At 39.7% G+C, this 21,909-nt stretch overlaps 1 protein-coding gene across 4 annotated transcripts in view; it reads right to left on the reverse strand.

Annotated features, from left to right (window-relative positions):
* LOC101480767 (rho GTPase-activating protein 26) overlaps nt 1–21,909 on the reverse strand; it is an 88,153-nt gene that overhangs the window by 39,239 nt on the left and 27,005 nt on the right. For all 4 annotated transcript variants that reach the window (XM_076889335.1, XM_004550345.5, XM_004550344.6 and 1 more), the window contains exons 3-5: nt 6,588–6,683; nt 3,756–3,817; nt 3,465–3,536 (exon numbers count right to left, since the gene is read on the reverse strand). In XM_076889335.1, coding sequence (XP_076745450.1) covers nt 3,465–3,536; nt 3,756–3,817; nt 6,588–6,683 — 230 coding nt within the window. The remainder of the gene's footprint in view (nt 1–3,464; nt 3,537–3,755; nt 3,818–6,587; nt 6,684–21,909) is intronic.

Consider the following 21,909-nt stretch of genomic DNA (forward strand, 5'->3'; position numbering starts at 1 on the left):
ACTTAAAAACGTGTCACTTCAACAGGAAGATAGAGATAGCAGTACAGTAAGACGCATAAAGAGAAACCAGCCTGTTAATCTTATTTACTTTTGAAGCAACAAACTGGGGTATGAGAGAAGTGCTTACTGAATGTGAATACTTGACACTTCTGTTCTAAATGATATATATACACAAGACAAAACAATATATATTCAATTGTTTGGTCATTAAACAAAAAATAACTTGGACTTATTTCAAAAGTCAAAGAGAAATTTCTGAACATCAGTGAGCCGCATGTGCATTTGCTGATTTCATTTTGCCTTTATTATTCCTTTTAACCATTTCTTTAACAACGCTGGAACTGGCACTAAAATAATACGATGTGTACTGTAAGATGATCTCTGCTCACTGCCGAGCTGGTTTCAGCAACAAGAAGCTGAGTGCTCTTGGCCAGAGGAGGAACAGACAGCAGCTGCGGAAAGCATCAGAAATGATGAACGCCCCTCTAAACAACAAGGCCTCTGTTTAAAGTCTGCCTCTCTGATTTGTCATATTCTCTGCGGAAATCATGTCTGAAACGAGTGTCGTGGCAGCCCTCTCCCATGTGTTCATTATTAGAGATTTCATTACAGCCTTTTGAAAAATTTGAAACTAAAAAAAAAAAAGACAGGCTTCCTTTGTGAAAGGAATTCATTTGCGTGAGACAAATCATCAGGAAAGGTTTTATAACATTAAAATGACTTGTTTCTATTTTCCCTAACGCTTGGGTTAAAAAGTTAAAGGTGTTAAACTTCATTTACTTTAGGTTACTTCCACCCTCAGCCAGCAGGTGGCAGTGTCTTCACAGTATGATAAAATGTCTTCCTTTTTTATTTATTTAATTTTTCCCAGAAATATAAGGTAATTGAAAATGTTTTGATGCAAGACCATACCCCACCAGACTGACTCATCACAGATCAAATCAGGTTCTTTTGCAACAGTTACATAGAAGTCCCAGTCAAATCTAAAGCCAACAAATGCACCAACAATCCTTTGTTTACAAGACGTGCATTATTAAAACACACCTTTTTAACAAAAGCAGCACTTGCTGTCACTCGCAGCAACTTGGAATGACTTTAAAGTGGATAACTGACAACAAACACAAGAGCAAAGTGATTCCTGACAACGTATTCTCAACAACTAAAAGGATTTCTGGAAATGATGATGTTCTCAGTGCGTTTTAACAGAAATCCGTCATTGTTGCATGAGTGAAGTGTTTTTATACAAAAAGACCTTGAATTGCAAACAGCATTTTTTTTTTTTTATTTAGTCTTACACTTAAGCTCTATGTAAAGACTTCTTGTCTAATGTTTCCTACTGGCTGCAGTAATCTGATTGGTGTGAATTCCTCTGTGAATAAGATTAGAATCTGAACCTTGAGTTTTCCTTAAATAAACTGTGATGTGTAACCCCCCCCACACACACACATTTTAAACATATTTATCTTTTATCTGTTAGCCATTCGCTGCTATTTTGGTCAAACTGGTCCCGTGTAAGACGGCTGCCAGCTCTGTAGCTTTGGGACAAGGTGAAACTGTGCCAGGCCAAGATATTATCGGTTCTTTTGGGGCTAAACTAGGATTAGTGCATCACTCGCGGTGACTTAACTGAAGTGATTATGCTTCACACTTTAATCTGACCATAATGTCAAAATCAGACAGTGACCTGCAACATGGGCATGTTTTAATAGATCATGTACTGATAAAACACTGAATGCATCAGGGGAACCCCCTGCCGCCCTATGGCTAATGACAGCATGGAGCAAGCACACCATGACCCTATATAAGGAGATTAAAGACGCTGGGGCGTGGTATATTTACCGCACAGGGGCCGGCGTTATTTAAAAATGTACAGTTCAGTGTTCATCCTTTATCTTTTTAAAGGATTTCTATTTTTCTGGAGTGTGAAAAAATAAAAATTAACACAATCATAACATCAAAAAACTTTGTATACTTATGTTTTACTTCTATAGAATAAGAAGCAAATGAAGAGATTTAAGCACACTTTTAAAAAAATAGATAAATAAATCACACACAGACCTGCTAGAGGGAGCCCAGCCTGCATGCAAGAGGGAATCAGTGATTTATGGCAGCATTTATGTCTTCCTCTAATCTCTTATCCAGGTCATTTAGTAATGGTTCAGACCTTAACATACACCCATCACGTAAGGAGAGGGAGACCCTGAGCCTTGTGTGAAGTGTGCTGCCTTTTATTCCAAGCATACATGAAAAGCACCTATTAGTTCCATGTCACTGTGCAGCGGTAACAACAACTGTAACTAAACTCATGTGTTTGAGTTCCAAACACGAAATTTTATCATCAAAATAAAATCTTTAAGCATTGTACTTTATATTTCTTCTATTCTATCATTGGTGTATTTGGAAATTCTTAAAGGCTGTCCTGTATTCTGAACCATCTCTCTACAACTCTACAAACTATATAGCCAATTTTTTTTAAAATGCATCGAGACACTCTCTGGTAAATATAGTATAATTATAGTATATTATTGTATTAAAGTCAGATATTATGCAGTAATGCTAACCAGGTGAGTAAACTGGAGTGTTTCTCTGGATTAAAAATCTTGTACATGCATCTACTCTAACAGTTTCTGCAAATTATTCCTAGAGCATCAGACACACATGTAGTCCAAAGTCTTGGGCCGCTGAAGGTTCTTACCCTAGATCAGCTATAATGCCATGATCTTACCAAGCAACTGCCTAGCAATGGGCTAAAATATCACGTTTTTAGTATTTACTCACCTGTAAAGGATTTGTATTGTGTTTATTTTGTGAGAAAAGCTGAATTTTGAATGATATATTGTGACACCATCACACTGCTCAAATGACCCGTTTTTAGACTTTATGCACGTACAGCACCTTATATGAAAATGTGCTATTGCTTTAATTTTACAACAATAATGTCTTATTCATATCCGCATATACTTAATTATGCATGATATACTATGATATTATCATGCTGCCAGGCTACCACCTATCAATTGGCTTAAATGACCTCTTTTCAATGTATAAACAAAATCCACCTCCTCTAATCATTTAAATTTTTTAACCGTGATTACATATTGCGGTTTACCAACAGCTAAACAGGCCAGACAATGGGCGTGTATTAGTTGTGGTAAAGCAAAGTTTCAAAATCAAAGGCATTGCATTCACGAGTTAATGTGAAACTGTATGCATGTGTCCCTGGCAACCAGCAAAAGGCACAAAAAACAATAAAAACGAGAACAAAAAAAAGAGAGAAAAATCTGAATGTTTTTCTGATCTGTATGTTTTGAGTAGGTGCTGTCTGACACAGATCCTTTAATAGCTCCAGAAGCACTAAAGGCCATTATTGATTTATTCTTCATGCTAGCATACATGTATCAATACAAACCCACAGCTCATGTACAGTTAAAAGTCATTTCTGTGTGTACTGTCACCCTTCTTACCTTGGCTGCACTGATTTGCTCTTTCCTGAACCGCTCCAGCGGCAAAATTAACACATCATTGGCATTCTCGATCTACAAGGCAGATATACACACCATAAAAATCCATGTTACAGACACGCCAGTATACACCAGGTATTTTAATATTTGTATCATTTGTACCAGCAGTTTCTATCACAGCCGCCAGTCATTTTCTGGAGAGGACTAATGTTTCCGTGGTTATAAAAGACCAAACGTTCACTCTCATTAAGAATAACCTATAATATAGACAATATAGCTAGATAGGTCACTCACCATTCGTGTCCGTTCATCCTCCAGGTTCTGTAAAACTGCTGCAAACTCCTGAAGTGACTTGGCTAGGGACAGTCATGTTGGTAGATGGGGTGAACGAGAAAGAGACAAAAGAGATCATTGAAAATAAAAATGAGGCAGAAAGGCAAAGCACTGCTATTTTTAATGCTGATAAAGAGCGAGACAAAAAAAAAGATGCAAGGGAAAAGCATCGAACAGAATACAGCTATCGGGGAGTAAAGAGGTTAAAGGTGCTTTGTTTCTGCTTCGGTACCACTTATTTAGAGGTTTCGAAATGTTTCTAAACTCATGACATAGCAGAGTAATTAACTGGAAATGAAACCGCAACTTAAAGGGTTTGTTTCTATGGTGCTTTCACAGTCAGCATGGATCGGTGCAAGGTTACCCCATTCACTGGCAAACGAGCCACAGCTACATTGTTCAGGTCAGAGTTTCCACTTCAATTGCCTCTGACCCTGTCCAACACTTCACACACACGAACACACAGACTTGTTCTTCAGGCACACTGAGCGCACCTCAAGTAATTGAAGAGTGTGCCTACAGAACATGTGTTCCGAACATGTGTTCCTTATGCACAGGCATGCAGAAATTGTATGCGCACTGTGATAATCCATTCCACAGTTATCCATTTTATCCTCATTAACATCAAACTTCATGTTTCTGTAAATTATAGGTTTTGTATTTGGCTATTAAAAAGTAGATGCAGGCCTTAAACGTCCGGGTTTGAGTGGAATCTAATGGCAGAAATGTGATATAATTGTAGTTGTGTTTTAATTAGCGTAGAATTGAATTTTTAGTGTAGGAGACAATTTTTCATTGCCTCAGAATAAGCTCTTTATCTACAGAGCCTGCAGGTACACGTCCAGGTGCTTCTATAGAAGCCCAGAATGGACAAACCATACAGAGGGCCTTTTCCATTTTGTGTTTTAGCACCAACTCTAGCATCACCAGAACACAGAAATTAATCAGGGTGCAATCTGTACTGTCAGCTGACACTACACCCTACACATGGCTTCTTTCATCCATTATTAGTCCAAGTACAGATAACCAGACCACAGCCCTCCCTCCCCTGTCACCTACTTTAACTGTTCCAAGGGGACATCAAAGCACTCCCAAGCCAGCCGGGAAATGTAATCTCTCCAATGTGTCCTGGGTCAGCTCTGAGGTCTCCAGCTACAGGGACAAGCCCAAAACACAGCACCTCGGAAGCATCCCAATCAGATGCCCAAACCACCTCAACTGGCACCTTTTGATGTGGAGGAGTAGCAGCTCTACTCTAAATTCCTCCCAAATGGCTGGGCTCCTCACTCTATCTAGGAGTGCTCAGACATCCTACAGAGGAAGCTCATTTCTGCCACCTGTGATCTGACACCCACAACTCACAGCCAAAGGTGAAGGTAGGAATGTAGATCAACTGGTAAACTGGCGGCTTTGCTTTCATGCTCATCTCTCTCTCCACAACAGGAAGGTACGACATCCAGATTACTGCTGACAATATGTGTGTCCATCTCCCCCTTCCTTCTCCCCTCACTTGTGAACAAGACCCTAAAATTCTTTAACTCCCACACTTAGAGCAGCAACTCAAGACTTTGAGGTGCTAATTCCCATCCCTGCTGCTTCAGATTTGGCTGCAAACCTCCCAACCACAAGCTGGAGGTCATCATTCAGTGAAGCCAACATAACCACATCATCTGCAGAAAGGAGAGATGACATCCAGAGAGAGACCACAGAATCTAACACCATCCACCCTGGGCTACAAATTCAGTCCATAACAATTATAACCAAAATCCATGACAGATGAAAGCCCTGGTGGCGTATAATACTCGCAAACAAATGTGTCCGACTTATTGAGACAATGCAGACAAAGTTCTTTCTACAAATAAATCCTGATGTCTTAAAAATAGTATAAAATTGTAATACGGCTCTTATTATGCAATCAAAACTTGACGATTAATCTAAACTCTTTCATGTTGACACATTGACGTAAATCAGTACCTATTGTTTTTTTCCACATTGTTCTAAGAGGACTTATTATAGCATCAGAGAGATGAAGATGGGTTTTGACATGAGTCTCGCCATGAATAGCCTAACAGCAACAGTGCTGCAATCCAGCTGAGCACCAAGCTGTTCAGGAAAGATAGCCAGCGATAGTGAAACAACAGCAGGGTTGTAGGTCAGAATCAGGGCAGCAAAGAGCTGCAGACTGACACAGAGAGGGTGTGGTGACTGCACAGACTCTCACACAGCAGGCTGTTTGAGCAGAAACAGCCGGATGAGTTCTGGGAACTCATATTTTACACACCAATATCACAAACTTTTGTGTAATGACATTTTATTTCATGAAATAACTACAACATTTATGAAGACTAACTGTAGCTATCAAAAATAATGAAATTATACCGAAAGGGCTGCAAAATCTGAGCCAATGTCCAGTTTTTTCCTTGTTTTACAGTGTTACTATTAGACTGTCCATCAGCTGCTGATAATCATTTCAATTTTTGAACTATTTTAAGCCACAAGTCAGATGGATCAAAATTACACCCGTTTTCAAAATGTGCCAGTAGTTTTATTAAGTACAGAATAAGCTTTGATATTTTAACAAAAATAGCACATTCAGGGCAGATACCTAATCTGAGACTCATCAGTTTCCTGTCCAGCAGCACTAAAATGAAAATCAAGCTGACCTTGAAGTCAACGCTGATTTGGCTATTCTATTTTAGTGACGAGACATGATACAACATCATTTGATGTCTATTTAGAGGCTTTCCTCTTCTGGTGCACCGAATGTATTGGATTTCACATCCGCACACTCACCTATGCACATCTCATCATCCGTCTCAGCATCTCCAATGCACTGGAATTTAAAGTCATTGAGAGAGTCAGCAAACTTCCTCTTCGCTGTCGACAGACCTGAGAGAACAGAAAAAATAAGAACGTTAAGGTCGTATTTTATGGTGGTCCACCTCACTTTAAGTGAGTTTGTAATAATGTAATAACAAGCTGTACCGAAAAATCTTAATCTGAACTCTAGAAAACCTAGTTCTAAATAATGTGATAAGATTATGGACGAGAATAGCTGTTTTGTCCTGATTATACTTTTAATGCAGGTACTGAAAGTGAGTGGAAAGGCGGACAACACGAGTGGGTCCCCTGTGGCATCAGTGATGGAGGTTGACAGCTCATATATTTGTGTGTGTTCGTGCTGAAAAGTGCAAAAAAAAAAAAGTTCCGTTCGACTTAAGTCACATTAGCCAGGCGAGGAACTGAAAAGCCTTAGACAGCTGGATGCCTTTCAAATAATACATGAGGCGCTAAGAGCTCCTAGGAGACAGACACTCACGGCGAGCTTGGCTTCCCTTGCATTTAAACTCAACGCAGGGTCACCTCCACTACAACATTTCCTGTTGCTTGACTGGCTTAGGTCAGCAACATTCAAAGGATCACGATGAAATAGTGGAAGGATGAAGAGGAAGACACAAAAAAGAAACAGACTTCACATAACTTTCTTGTAAATCGCATGCTGTGGAACAGCACCCTGCAACAATGGCTTGCTCGCCATTCTGACACCGACCCCGAAGGAATGGATTAAAATAATTATCATTTTATACTGAATAAAGTGTTCTTTTACTTTAACATTCAAAAAAAGAAAAGAAACTTATGCATGACGCGGTCAGCTTCAGCAGGGAAACCCACGACGATAGGGAGGAGGACAAAATTTATACAAAAGCTACACAAGCAAATATGTATTTGTGGCATTTTGTAAAATAAAGATAGAAAGTATAATTAAATCCAGGCAAGGAAGGAAAATTAAAAAAAAACGCAAGAGGAGAGATCAAGAGTTTCATGAAAATGCGCATGGGAGTCAGGGAAAGGACAGCAAGCGCAGACAGAAGAAAGACAGAGAGTAATTGGCCATGTTCAAGTAAATACCACTGCTCCTCCGTGTAGATCAGTGCAGTTTGCCAGTCACAGAAATGAAACGCAGGCCCAGCAGCTCCGCTTAAATGTGCTGCCAGAAAAACGTGCACGCTGGCAGAGAGAAACGCACACAGACCACTTTCTCTCTCCGGACTGACTCAAAAAAACATTTAGGATGTCCGTGAGCAGTGAGTCACAGTGGCCCTGTGTCATCAAAATAACTAAAGTATGACCAAAATGAGACCACACTCCAAACTTGAAGGATAAACTGCGGTTTTACGGTGCCAGTCAGTGTCCAAAAAACAAAACAACCCACTGTACTTTCACAGTATTTCCCCAATTCTCAATATTTTGCTGCAATTACATAACAGAAATCATGTGACATATTTTAATAAAATTAAATATATAACAATGTTTAAAGGTAAACATGTATATAGTGAAGCAAATATGTTTTTCCAATAGAAAATGGCAATGAAAACCAAATGTCGTCTATAATGTCATATTGCCAGTGAATTTACAGCATAAATAACTAACTAATATAAGTAGCATACATAAAGTAATATAACCTTTTCTTCAGTCGTTTTGAAAGCCAGCAGGTCTCAGCTCTCAAACGTTTCAGGGTGTTTTTAGGTTTCAATGATTAAACATGCTGTTTTCAGGCTTTATAATCACTGCCATTACATATTGGCAAATGAGGCTGCACTGAGTGATCTCAGGTATCTATGAGCCAGATCTTAGGTAACCGAGGCGCCTGCTTTCTATCACACATTTCAGTAAACTTACTTATTTGTTTTGTGTAGTAGCATGGGTGATTTATTTTCAGCACGGGTGGCCTCAGCGGGAATCACATCCAGCCCTGGCAATAGTGACATCACATCTACTGAGCTGTATAAAACCATATCTCTCTCTACACTCTCTCATTCTTACGTCTCCTCTCTCTTATTTTTGGCCTCCACCTCCCTTAGGTCTGCTTTTTGACAGTTTCTTTTTTCCCCCTCCTTTATTCCCACTGACAGTTCTTCTCAGCACCCCGTGAGTGAAACGTGCCCATCGATGATTTCTCCTCTCCGGCTTCAGCCACTCTGTGTGCTCTCCTGCCCACAAATCACAACTAACCACAAACTAAACACACACACACTCAGTGCCCCTTTCTGATTTTGCATATTTAAACACTTACATGTTTCAGAGCATTGAACAAATTCTAACATTAGACAACCTGGAGCAAGATAAACTGAATAAATACAAAAGGCAGTTCTTAAATGGTGATTTTTAATTTTCTTAAAGGGAAAAAAAAAAAACTATCCAAACCTTCCTGACCCCATGAAAAAAGTATATCACTTGATAAGTATGTCAGCAGAAAAATCAGCACTTTCCATCCAGGGAAGAACTGGAAGCCCATAAACAGAACATAAAAAGAACTAAAGGTTTGAACACAACATGAAGTTTTATTCCTCCTAGAAATCTCATTTTCATGTCATGGAAACCCCAAGCACGTCGACAAATACATTATAAACACCAGTGTGTAGCACACTAGATAAAGTAGACAACTCATATGCTGCAAGGCTATTGCAGAGGCCTGAGTTCAAATCTGGCCCCAAGGCCATTCACTGCATGTCTTCCCCGGTCTTTCTCCCAGCCGTTATTGTCCTATTGAAATAAAAATTTTAAAAAAGTAATATTACTAGCCTTAAGAAGAATTCCTTCGAGAAATCTTATCTCCTAGATAAGATCTTTCAGGTTTTCTAAGAGAAAATTGAAACGGACACTGTTTTTGTTATTTGTAGCAAAGTATCATCATTAAGACAGGACAAAAATAATTTGATATAATTGCATTATTTTTCAGACACACCATCATAGCACTTTTGCATGAAAGTTTAAGGTTTGTTTCCCCCTTGAATCACTTAAAAATGTGACGGAAAAATAAAAATCAAAGTGCGAAATTCTGTTTAACCTACTTTCCCTTGGAGAGTCTCACTCTACACTTTGGCAAACAGCGTGATAAGGTAACTTTTTACTCTGGCTCATAAATACAGATACGCATCAGGAGTGGACCAGTGGATAGTCAGCATTTTTGGCAGCAATGACACAACAGGACACACATAAATCCACATATATATTCACACATTTATGCACGCGCACATACACGTGTCAGCCCCATGCGGGTCTCTCGGCTTATATGAACCATGTTTTCAAATCAAAACCACATTGTTGGCTGATGAGATTCTGTAAAATCCTGCCAACACAAAGGAATCACTATAAAACAAAAAAAATGAATCACACCACAACAAGTACATTGTCCAGAAAGCTTTAGGAAAAGGGAAAGTCTACTTACAGATGTAGCAAGAAGTGATGCTTGCCATTTATGGCATCCAATTTAATGCGGTAAGACACATGTTCAAGCTCCAGGTTAAAAGAAAGGTTGTAACTGGCTGACAGGCTGAGCTATAACACTGGTCAGTCATTTGTACACATGAGTCCAATTTCTGGCTAGGTACTAAAAAGGAAAGGGAAAAGTAGATGGTTTACATTACTAAAGTTATACAAAAACTATTAACACGATAGCAGACTGTGTGCTTCAAAATTTTGGGCTGCTTGTTGCTACTTTTAACCACCAAACAGAACTGAACTGCATGTTTGCCACTACAGCACTGTCCCATTGTCGTTATTAGTGCATAGGTCAGCTGTCAATGTGATAAAAATCTTAAAATTCTACGAGAAAATATGTAAACCATTTTAAATATGCTGAATCAGATTAGAAGCTAAAATAAAAACACACAGTTGGATGTGTTGATGCCCTGTCGTCAGTATGTGTGTATTTGTATGTGCGCGCCTGTATGTCTGTGCCCAGGCAGGAAGGACAGCAAAAGACAAGGACAACTAAAAATAGATGACCCTGTTGACACTTGCCTCTCCGTCTTTTCTCTCACACTCACAGGACAAAATTCCTGCCATGCTTCGCTCCTTTAATTCTGAGCTTAAGACACCAACAAAAAAGAGAAACACAAACGGAAACACACAAACATGCACCGATAGGACAAACGCCCTGCTGCAAGAGAACTCCACAAGAACAGTTTGATGAACATGATGATGAAGACATGGCCTCCAAACTCCACCCATCCATCAATCGAGCTCTTCTGCAGGAATATTATGGTGCTGCCAAAGCAACCCAGATATTTAGTAGCCCAAGGGCTCCTCTCAGCTGGGACATGCCTGAACTTCCTCGCCTAAGATGCAATCTCATCAGAAGCACTTCAACTAACTTTGTTTGGAGGAGTACTCTGAACCCCTCCTGAATGACTGCCACTCTATAATTAGGGGTAAGCTAAGACACACTTAGCTTTTTCTTTCAGGCACTAATCAGAGCACTCATGAACAAATGTAAAAAGAAAATGTGGGAAGGCGGCTTTTTGAACATATGCAAGTACGGCTGGACCATATCATACCATTCACGGTAATACCGGTATAATGCTAGGTAATGGTAAGAAAATGAAATATCGCGATAGAATATGGATAAAACGCGCATGCGCCAGTGCCTTTGTTTTCATACGTACATGGCGAAAAAAGCACGGCGGCAACGGAGAATGAGAAGGGCGAAGGCGGAGCATTGAACGAAACAGATGAACCAGAATTGGTTTGTAAAAATGGTGCAACTTCAGTGGTGTGGAACTGGTTTGGCTTTCGTCCGTCAGACACACCACAGCACATTTTTTTGGTAGAGCATGCAAGCGGGCCGTCGTTATTACAGTTCTTACCGAACCAATTTTATGTGGTACACAGCGCTCAAAAATCTGTCAAAAAATGTTTTAGTACGACTTTGCTGAGCTACGAAGCCGCACCACTCGATGGATTGTCGGAGCATTATGGCTACCGTAGTCAGGAGCCTCGCTGAGTATTACGTACTGTGTATTACGTACTGTGTATTATGTGCGTATAACCTCTTTTTCAATTTCCACTGGAAATGCCTTTTGGTTAAACTGTCAGCAAGGAATTTGCATTTGCACTGTTCAATTTTTATATAGCTTAAATGCACATAAGAAACAGCTGCTTGTTTAAGTAAAAATACATTGATGGGGGGTTTTTTGCACTAATAAAGTTGTGGAGTTGTAAAGTATTTTGTCTTGCGTCAATTATATCGTCAGTTATATCGTTATAGAAAATTTTCAAATATATATCGTGATAAATATTTTGTCAAAATTGGATAAAATCACTTTTAAAGACAGTACTCTGAGTCACAGTGGAAAATCTCACTGCAAAAGTAGAAAAATCCTCTCAGTGCTGCATTTTAACAAAGGTATTTGTATGACAGTGACTTGGATACTGCTGAAATGTTGCATCTTACTCAAAAAACACAGAGAAACACACACACAGAGCACTGTAAGCTACACAAAAGGAATCTGTAATTAACCACAACCATGCAGCAGCTCTACAACGGCCGCTATGTGTGTCACAAACACACACATACACGGTCAAAAGAATGGGCCTGTGTGATGTCAACAGGATATCCAACAGTAGCTTGAACTCTACAGAAGCTTTGTTCCATGAGCATGTGAATAGAAACTTTATTCATCAAGTAGGACACACACACACACACACACACACACACACACACACACACACACACACACACACACACAATTCATCTGGGAGACAAAGACAGATTTCAGTCTCCTCATCTAATTCTTTACATGACCCAGCAGCCAAGCAAGGAGAGGAACTGATGGACTCAATTATAGTGGAAGGAATGTAAAAATCACTACGTAGTGTACGAGGCACTGTATGGGAGTTTACATTGGGACACATATTTTTATGATGTTACTGGCAGTGTATATGTTGCATCAAGGTTAATATTGTACGAAATAAGGACCATCATTATTTTATGTTAATTTATTTATACATGTAACTTCAAAACCCTATTTTTAAAAAGTGCATATGAATAAAGCATTTTTCATAATGGCCGACTGCCAACTGTTTGACGGGAATTTGTCAGGAACTTGAAAATTAACTGTTCACAGCCTGATACGGAGGTCAAATTAAATTCTCTAACCATTTAATGCAAATTTTCTCTGTTTAAACACTGACACAGTAAAGGCCGTAGTAACACAGTCTTAGGGACTAGTTAGCAACGCCCTGCTTTTCCCCCTCTAACTAGGTGAAAAGTGTCCATGCCTCAACTAGTTGGCTTTGTAATTGGTGCAAAGAAGGTTCTGCACCAAAAACCTCCTTGTGATTGCTTTCGTCACTAGCAGTTTTCTGCAGTCACCTATAGTTTTCAATTTTGGAAGATCCCAATTTGTCTACAAACATTCACTAACTAACCCAGAAATGGAGAATGTTTGTTTCTGACCACTAACCAGTCTTTAGACTTGCATCAATGAGACTTTGGCAATTTATTTCACATTGAGTACCGGGCACAACCACAACATCATGATGCAGTCACTTATATTCGTATTGCTCACCATTAAACTGCAGGAAGCAGTTGCAGTATTCCCCTGAAAGATAGGTGTCGCCACTGAGACAGTATCCCTACATCCTATCTGATATAGGAAGAGAAGTCAACAAAACTGGAAGCAAAGACTTGGTGATAAAAACACTCGGCAAAGTCTCAAGTTTTCAGAGATTTAAATCTTCCTCTGCATATCTGTATATCTCTGAGCTTCTGTAGGGGAATACCATTAAAATGACAGTAGAAACCAACATTATCATACACTTGTGCCCTTCCATTTTCATATCCAGAGAATAAGCTAAGCTGGCTACTAGATAGTAAATGCCAAAACTGCTTTCAAATACATATAAGTGCATATTTTTTAGCTAAATCACAGATTAAAAAACAAAACAAAAATGTGTTTGAAAAGGCACACTCTTGGGCCTTGCTTCCCCTTTAGTGAACAAATAGAGAGTTTCTCATACATGAATCATTATACTGAAGACAAGATTTAACATTGGGTTTTGGCTACATTTAGGTCAGTTGTCATTTGGCAAGTAGTAGGGCTGCCACAAACGATTATTTTGATAGTCGACTAGTCACCGATTATTTATGCGATTAGTCGACTAATCAGATCATCATCCACTGGACATAAAACTACAGCTTATTGCACCAGCAGCATCTGCTCTTATATAACTATCATTAGCTTACAGCTTTAAGCTTTTAAGGTGCTAACTAAAAATAAAGACAAGATGATAGTTTATTCAATTTTAATGAAATTTGCAGATTGTTTCGGTAAAGTTTAATAAACTCCTTGCTATCTAAAATATAACAGGACACCGGAGTATATTCTCCAGCATCTCACACTTCTGATGATCAGCTGTCTGCTTGACGTTTATTCAGCTGTGTAAAAACTATAACTTTAATCTCAGCCAAACCGATTTACTCAGGAACAAATAAAATACTAAAAAAAAAAAAAAAAAAAAAAAAAAAAAAAAGCCAAACAACAACATTTTTAATTTATCTAAGTGACTCATATATATTTAACCTGAGTCGCGAAAGACGGCGGTGGGTTTGAAAACAAGTTGCCGGGAGTCCGGTGTTCTCACGGCGCTAGTGACCTAGCCCCCGGCTAGCTATCGAGCTAGTGGGTAACAGACGTCTCCGAAAACGTCGGAGCGCTTTTGAAAATATGTGGTGTCCTGATAAACTGAGCCGATATTTGAGGTTTACACAGCTACATTCTCGCCTGAAAATATGTTAAACGTTTATTTTGTGACCCAGAAAGAATAATAAGAGTAATATTAAAACTAACTAGCTACCGCCATTGTTGGAAACTAAGCTGGGCCGCGCTATGAATTCTGGGACACAGCTGCTTCTTCTTCTTCGGGGTTTAACGGCAGCTGGCATCCTTGTACATGCTGTGCTGCCATCTTCTGTTTCAGTCCGTTATTACACTCTTAAATCCTGCTATTATTCCTGCGTCTTTTGCGATCTTACAAAGCTTCAAACGACACGTCGACTATTAAATCAGTCGTCGACGATTTTGATAGTCGACGTAATCGTGACTAGTCGACAAATCGTGGCAGCCCTAGCAAGTAGTCATTAGGGTTAGTGCTAAAGCACATCTAGGAAATGAATAGAAGTCAATGTAAAGTCCTCTCCAGTGTTGCTTAGCTTGTAAGTTAATATAATTGTTACCCATTGACTCCTTATTGAATTACACCTTAAAATACATCTATCAATTAGAAACAAAACTATGCCAACAGTCAAAAAACAAAACTGTATTAATCTTATAATTATTATACCTCTATACTGCCATGTCTTACTGCATGTACTGAAGGATGCATACTATTGTATAGGGGACTCTATTTTTCCTAATTTGCCTTTGTTCTTTTATTAGTGATAGTCATGTTGAGTGACACTTTAATCAGATCTAAAGCAACAAATGCATTATCAGTGCCTTAAAGCTCATTAGTAAAGCAGACATGTCACAAGAACCAAAAATGAAAAGGAAAAGACGCCTGCAATGAGTAAACATCATCAAGCTGAGCAGGAACGTCTGTATATGGGCAGGCTTTCCTGTTGGACGCAGCACACAAGGTCAAACTGATGCGTAGTGGAGAGGAAGCACTAGTTTCACAGCAACAACAGGCCACAGAAGCAGGGAAAGTGTGAGAGCATAAAAAGGCAAGGAAGTGGAGATGGCTGTTTTTCAGGCGTTACCATGGTGAGTGCAGGTTGGGGGGGGGAGCAAGGTTCATAGGTCACGTTGTGTCTGTCCACTCAGCTCAGCCAGCTTTATTGGAAGCTAACTGGGTAGGGCGTTCATTGTCGCACAACACAGCTCATCACTATCATTTTGAAGCATATATGGGTGATTAAGGTCAAATCTGGCCATGAGTGTAGATCCTGTTACGCATCCACATTTCATATCCGTCATCTGCTTGTAATACAACCCACCATCACAGCGGGGGGCCACAGGAAAAAACGCTCACCGCTGTCTGCTAATATTAAGTCCATACCATATAATATCTTGCCATGCATTCCCTGAGGACTGTGCGGAAACGGTTGATGTTCAGAGGTTAAATTAAGGTGGAATCAAATTCAGCCTCTTCAGTGATTAAAATATTGCAGCACAAGTGATGGTAATTTGTTTTGTGTGAAAAAACGCTATGTGAGTGTAAGAACAAAAAATGTAGAGCTTAGAGCTTTGTTATGGCATGGGAGAACGTTTGAGTTGGATGCGACGACAATAACGTCACCTTAGAGATCGAAAGAAAGAGTCAGAGATTGGCAGAGAAATGAAGAGAAAGAGAGAAAAACAGTTTAGAGTTATATTTTATATCATTCCCTCCAAAGTCCAGCCTGGCTGTCTTTACAGCAAGTATGTCATCACGACAAGCTGCTGCCAAGATGCATGAAACAACCCCCGGGCTGTAGCTTGGACTCTTTATGCTAACATCCTCACAGATGCAGGAGACACACGCATAGCCTACTTATGCAGTCTACATGGATGCAAGCACACATGCACATATAGGTTACATTTCCTTTATTAGAATGTTGTATACAGCAATACAACTAAAAGTCTGGAGCCAGACTGGTGGTCTTTGATGTCATCCTTCAGGTAAATGTTAATGCCAGCATGCAAAATGTAAGTAAATACAAAGTACAGCTAAGGTTAGTGGATTAGCTGTCATAAACAAAAATGATTACAAGTACATTTTAAAACTGATGATGGTTCAGGAGATCAAGAACTTTATTACACCTCATCAGGCTAAGACTGAATTACCTTACCAACCTTTACAATATTTGTTAGGGGTCACCCAGTTCTTGGTCTGGTTGATATTCTTTCTCCTGAAGTTGTGTAACATGGACCAGTTTATTGGTAATACGAATGTATGGCCTCTTATTAACACTAAAATGGCTGAAAAATGCCATATAATGGCTGGGCTGAGCTAAGGTTATGACTAAGATGCTTACAGTCAAAAGTAGTCTAACAATCTGCTCTAACAGACACATTTGCCCCTCTTATAATTTGTAACGGTATCTGCCGTGAAAAAGCTGTATTGCTAGTATCCATCCAATAGCTGCCAAAAACTGAAGGGGGAATATCTGAACATCTGTACAAAATTTCATGGATGGCTCCAAGGTAAGACCATGCAATGCTCAAAGAGTTTACAAAAAAGAGATTGCATCTCAGACTCTAGAGGCCTCAATTAGCATGTAGCATGTTAAAGTTAATGACAGACAAACGGCAAGACTTCTGGAAGACAGACCAAGACCAAAGAGGAGATTTTTGGCCATAATATACAGTTTAGTTCAAATCAAATACACCACATCATCACAAACACCTCATACCGACTTTCATGCACCCCTTAACCACCTTTATCCTGTTGTTGTAGAACTTCAAGTCCTCTGGTTGGTAATCACTTGACTCAGACTGAAACTGACCCGGGCATCTTGAAGCCATTGAGTCCACCATGAACTCATCTGTATACCAAAATATTCTAGAGTTAAATATAAGGCCATCTGTCCAACAGCTAAAGCTCGGCCCAAAAATGTGTCACACAGCAGGAGAACAATACAAACTTTATCAGCTTTCAACAGGCTGATAAAGAAAAGAATCAAATTGCTGCAATGGGCCAGTCAAAGTCCAGACCTCAAGTAATTTAAATGCTGTGGTCAACCTTAAGAGGGCTGCGCCTAAACAAATACCCCCAAACCTCAATGAACTAAAGCACCATTGTAAAGAAGAGTGGGCCAAAATTCATCCACCATGACGTGAGAGATTGATAAAGTCAAACAGAGACTATTGCTTCAAGTTATTGCTGCTAAAGGTGGTTCAGCAAGCAAGAATCATGGGATGTACTTACTTTAATCACAGGACTCCATGGAGACCTATCAAAGCTTTCTTTTTCACATGATTGCTTATTTTTTAAAGATCTATTCACCTTTAAATATTTCTTGTAACTTTTGAAATTACATAGAATAATTCTTTGCACTTTATTGGGATCTGTCAGAGGAAGAATGCGGCTTCAGTAATGTACTGGCCCCATTGCTTCACCTTCTATAGCATGGGGACTACAGATGTGAGCTCCAGGGCAAATCAAAACCTCAGCTACCAAATACAGACGCCCACAGGTGCACGTTCACACACACACACACACACACACACACACACACACACACACACACACACACACACACACACACACACACACACACACACACACACACACACACACACACACACACACACACACACACACACACACACACACAGTTTCTGCATATTTCTCAATCATACACTAATTGCTGCCACTTGTATAAATATTCCTGCTGGTGGTTTAACTACAGGCTGACACACAGCCATGAGGTCCAGTGCGTCAGTCACACACACCCCCTCCAACTGCCACCAACAGCAGCCATTCACTGTCAATTTTATTTTAAACACGTGTTTAACCAAAGAGAGCAATGAAGACGGGAAAGGTCATTTCGAAGCTACAATACTAAAAATGAACACTGGCTAGAATATTTTTCTGCATTTAATAACAATGAATTACATTTGCTCTAAAAAACATTTGTCTTTCAGACTATACAAAAAGGTATGATTTATATTTTTCATCAACTTTAATTATTAAAACCTCCAAAATCATAAATTGTAAAAATCTAGCATGGTTATAGTTTTGGTGACAAATGCATTTTGTTTACATGAGCAGATCAGGGTAATTGTTTGTGTATTTGTTTTTGTTTTTTTGTAGTTATTACAATAATGTTGTGAAATTTTGCATGTGTCAACAGAAAATCCATGATACATAAACACCCTTCAGTCCCCTTGAATGTGAGAGTTGACAGTGCACACACAGACACACACAAACATGCACAAACTACATGAGCTGTCATTGGCCTGCATTTGGAAGCATTTATAAAAGCAAAGACAGGCCAACACATGACACAGCAGTGGGGTTAACAAAGCAGACCCATCATTGTCACACACACACACACACGCACACACACACACACTGGAAACACTCACTTTGTCTGTCTCAGCAGATGGCTTTCATCACATCTGAATGTGTCAGTGCAGTGACTGAGTGTACACGTGTTATGTGTGCACTGTAGGAGTTCATTGTAATTAGCTTTTATTTTTCCCCATATTTCAAATTGAAAAAACACACACACACACACACACACACACACACACACACACACACACACACACACAACACACCCAACAACATCTTCATTCCTGTTTAATGAGTGTCAAACTGCCCATCCCAAAGAAGAATCTCATGGAAAGTATTTAAAGATGGAACAAGAGAAAGAAAAACAGGGAAAAAAAACAAAACACTTTTTTAAAAATCCTCTGAATTTTACAGAGATTATAAAGTCTACACTAAGTTTATGGTGGCCTTTAGTTACACTGCAATAGTACTTGGCTCATCAGAAACTGTCTCAATGGTGGTCAGAGCCCAACAAAGTGATGAACAATGGCTAAATAAAGCCTGGGAACAAAAAAGACCCTAACAATGACAAAGTCCCAGCCAGAATGAACTGAGAGTTGTATGTTGGAGTGGGGGCAGGAAGGTTCAGGGGAAACACATAGGCACAAGAGGAAGAAAGTCAAAGGTTTAGTGAACGAAGGAGGGAACTAAGCTGAGAAACAGCTGTAAGAGAAGGAAATGTGAACTATTTCTTGCCAGTTTAAGGACTCAGGGAGGAAGTGGAATAAACAGAATTTAGGGATCTGGGTATATCAAAGTACCTAGATCCCTAAATTCTAGATACTAGGGATCTAGTATCAAAGTAGAATTAAGTGGGATTAATAAATCCCACTTAATTCCATAATTAAATAACAACATTTAAATTAAATTTGTCTGAGTAGGTTTTCAGTCATCCAGGTCATGGTCATCTAAGGAGCTTGAAAAGCAAAGCAAATGGACTTCTTTAAGTTTTTTTTTTTAGTATAAATCTGCCACCAAACTTGATTTGACATTTCTCACATTTAAAGACAGTAATCTTTCCCACACCAGATTTCAATGCTCATGCTCCATCTGTCCACCAAATTTTTGTGAATTTCTCCGATGAACTGTTACTCTCTTCCCTATTCCAGCCTGCTGGTCAAGCCAATCAGGATCCGACTGATGCAATTATGTCATGCACGTCGAGCACTTTTGCAGCGGGTGAGAACCCTTCTCTATTTAGTGTCGAAACAGACTGGGTTCGCAAACGGGCAAATTTGCCACAAATGACTCTTTAGAATACAGCATCGTATCCATGTGTGTGAGAGACTGGGTCAGCTGGGCCACAGTCAGTCCATAGTCTTGCTAACAAACAGACAGACAGGGAGAAACACCATTTCTATTTTCATAGTAAATCAAACAGTCATGAATTATCTGTGCAGCTTTGGACAAGAGAGAAACACTGTACATCACCGAGGCTTTCACACTCTCCCTCCTCTTGTCCCAGGCCACATAGCTATCGTATCCTAGCAACTGGCACAAAGAAGCCAGACCACGACGACAAGCAGAAAGTTTAGTTTGTGTCATCGTTTGTGTCTCCCTTACAGTTCAGCTTTCTCTTTGACACTTTTTTCTCTATGCCTTTCCATCGTTAGCTTTTACATTTCACTGTTTTGTTGTTTTTAGTCCCCATCAGCTTCTCTTAGTTTTACACTCAATCCCACTCTGTCCCCTTCCTGCCTCACACACTGTCTGTAGTTCCCTTTCAAACTCTCATTTTGGCACTGCCACACCTGCTGCTGACACAGCGAACAGAGACAACCGGGGAGGTTTTCCTCTCTCCTTTTTTAAAAAGAGCATCTGCGGGGTGAAATCATCCTGCAGACCGCCGACTGCCGCTGGAAAAATCCGCAGCAGGAATGTGGGACAATCTAAGCTGGAATCCGAGCGGAGGACTGGGGGCCAGAAATGCCCTGCTCTGGCTAAAACTTACCTCGTAATTTAAAGGAAAACACCAAGATTTCAGCCAGTTTTATAACATTCTTGTGAAATGTGGAGAACACAGACACCACAAGTATCCGAGTGTCCCCAGGATCATTTGCCCTGGAGCCCTGTTCACAATGTTGAAACCATCTGCAACAAGCATTAAAAAAGTGGTTTTAGTCTGAAGACAGCCTCAGGTCACCTGTTTCCTGTGATAAATAATTGAGTACTCATCATAATTTTGAACTTGTGCTCAAATTTTGGTCTTTGAAAATTTTCAGATGCACCGTTTGAGAGATTTTATGACTTTAAACAGAATATTTAGACATTTTGTATAATAATACAACAATTTTATGACATTAATTTAAAAAAAGGAACAAAATAATATTTATTTCAGGTCACTAGGGTTCTGGAGTTTGACTCAGTTGCAAACTGAAGACATCTCCAGTAACGGCAGCCCTTCATATGACAACCATGACTTACTTAAAGCCCAAGCGCACTCTTCATAACAGGAAACGTAAGAGAATATATGACTTTCCCTTTGCACAGAGCTCACAGGGAGTGCAGGCGATGATAGATACAGACACAGAGTGACAGAGCAGAGGAAAGCAGCTCATCGTACAGAAGGTAAGAAACAGAAGAAAACAAGGATGATGGAGTAGTTTTCCTTCTGTTGTGTACAGTTTTGCTGAGCTGCCGGAGAGACTTGACCCATTAGAGGTCATTGCTGGTAACAAACACCCTAAATACTGTTCCAACACAAACAGTGGGAAAAGAATAATTACACTTCATTATTATTTGAAGAATTTGTGAATAAATCACATTATGCAACAATGGTGAGGACATCTTTCACACATTTTTACACAAGTTTCTCTCAAAAAACGTCCAGTTTCACAAGGCAGTGTTCTCTGTGATGAAGCAAGACAATTCAACTGCCCTGGGTCCCAACTTGTGGCTACAAAACAACCAGTTACTACAAAACAATAGGAAACACATCTTGAAAGTGCTTTTCCCTTGAGTTAAACAACATCCAAGTGGCAGCCTACAGTTTGAATGCCTGTTGGACGCATTACAGATCAGACCAGTAAGGCAGCAGCGGTGATACGAAAGAGGAGAGAGGGTGGAAACCACACTAACCAGATTAGTGCCAGTCTCCAAATAGCCTTCGTCCACTTCCTCCACTACGCCCGACACAAACTTGACCTCTGTTCCAGACAGAAACACAAACATGCTGCAAAACAATGCCTACAACTCTCCCTGAGAGCTGAACTGTCACCTTGTTAATTCAGTTATACTGAAGTTATTACTGTTTACTGCTGGTTTTTTAACCTATTAGCACTGAGAGGTA

Source organism: Maylandia zebra, linkage group LG10 (genome assembly GCF_041146795.1).
Source record: "Maylandia zebra isolate NMK-2024a linkage group LG10, Mzebra_GT3a, whole genome shotgun sequence".
In the NCBI taxonomy this organism is placed as follows: domain Eukaryota; kingdom Metazoa; phylum Chordata; class Actinopteri; order Cichliformes; family Cichlidae; genus Maylandia; species Maylandia zebra.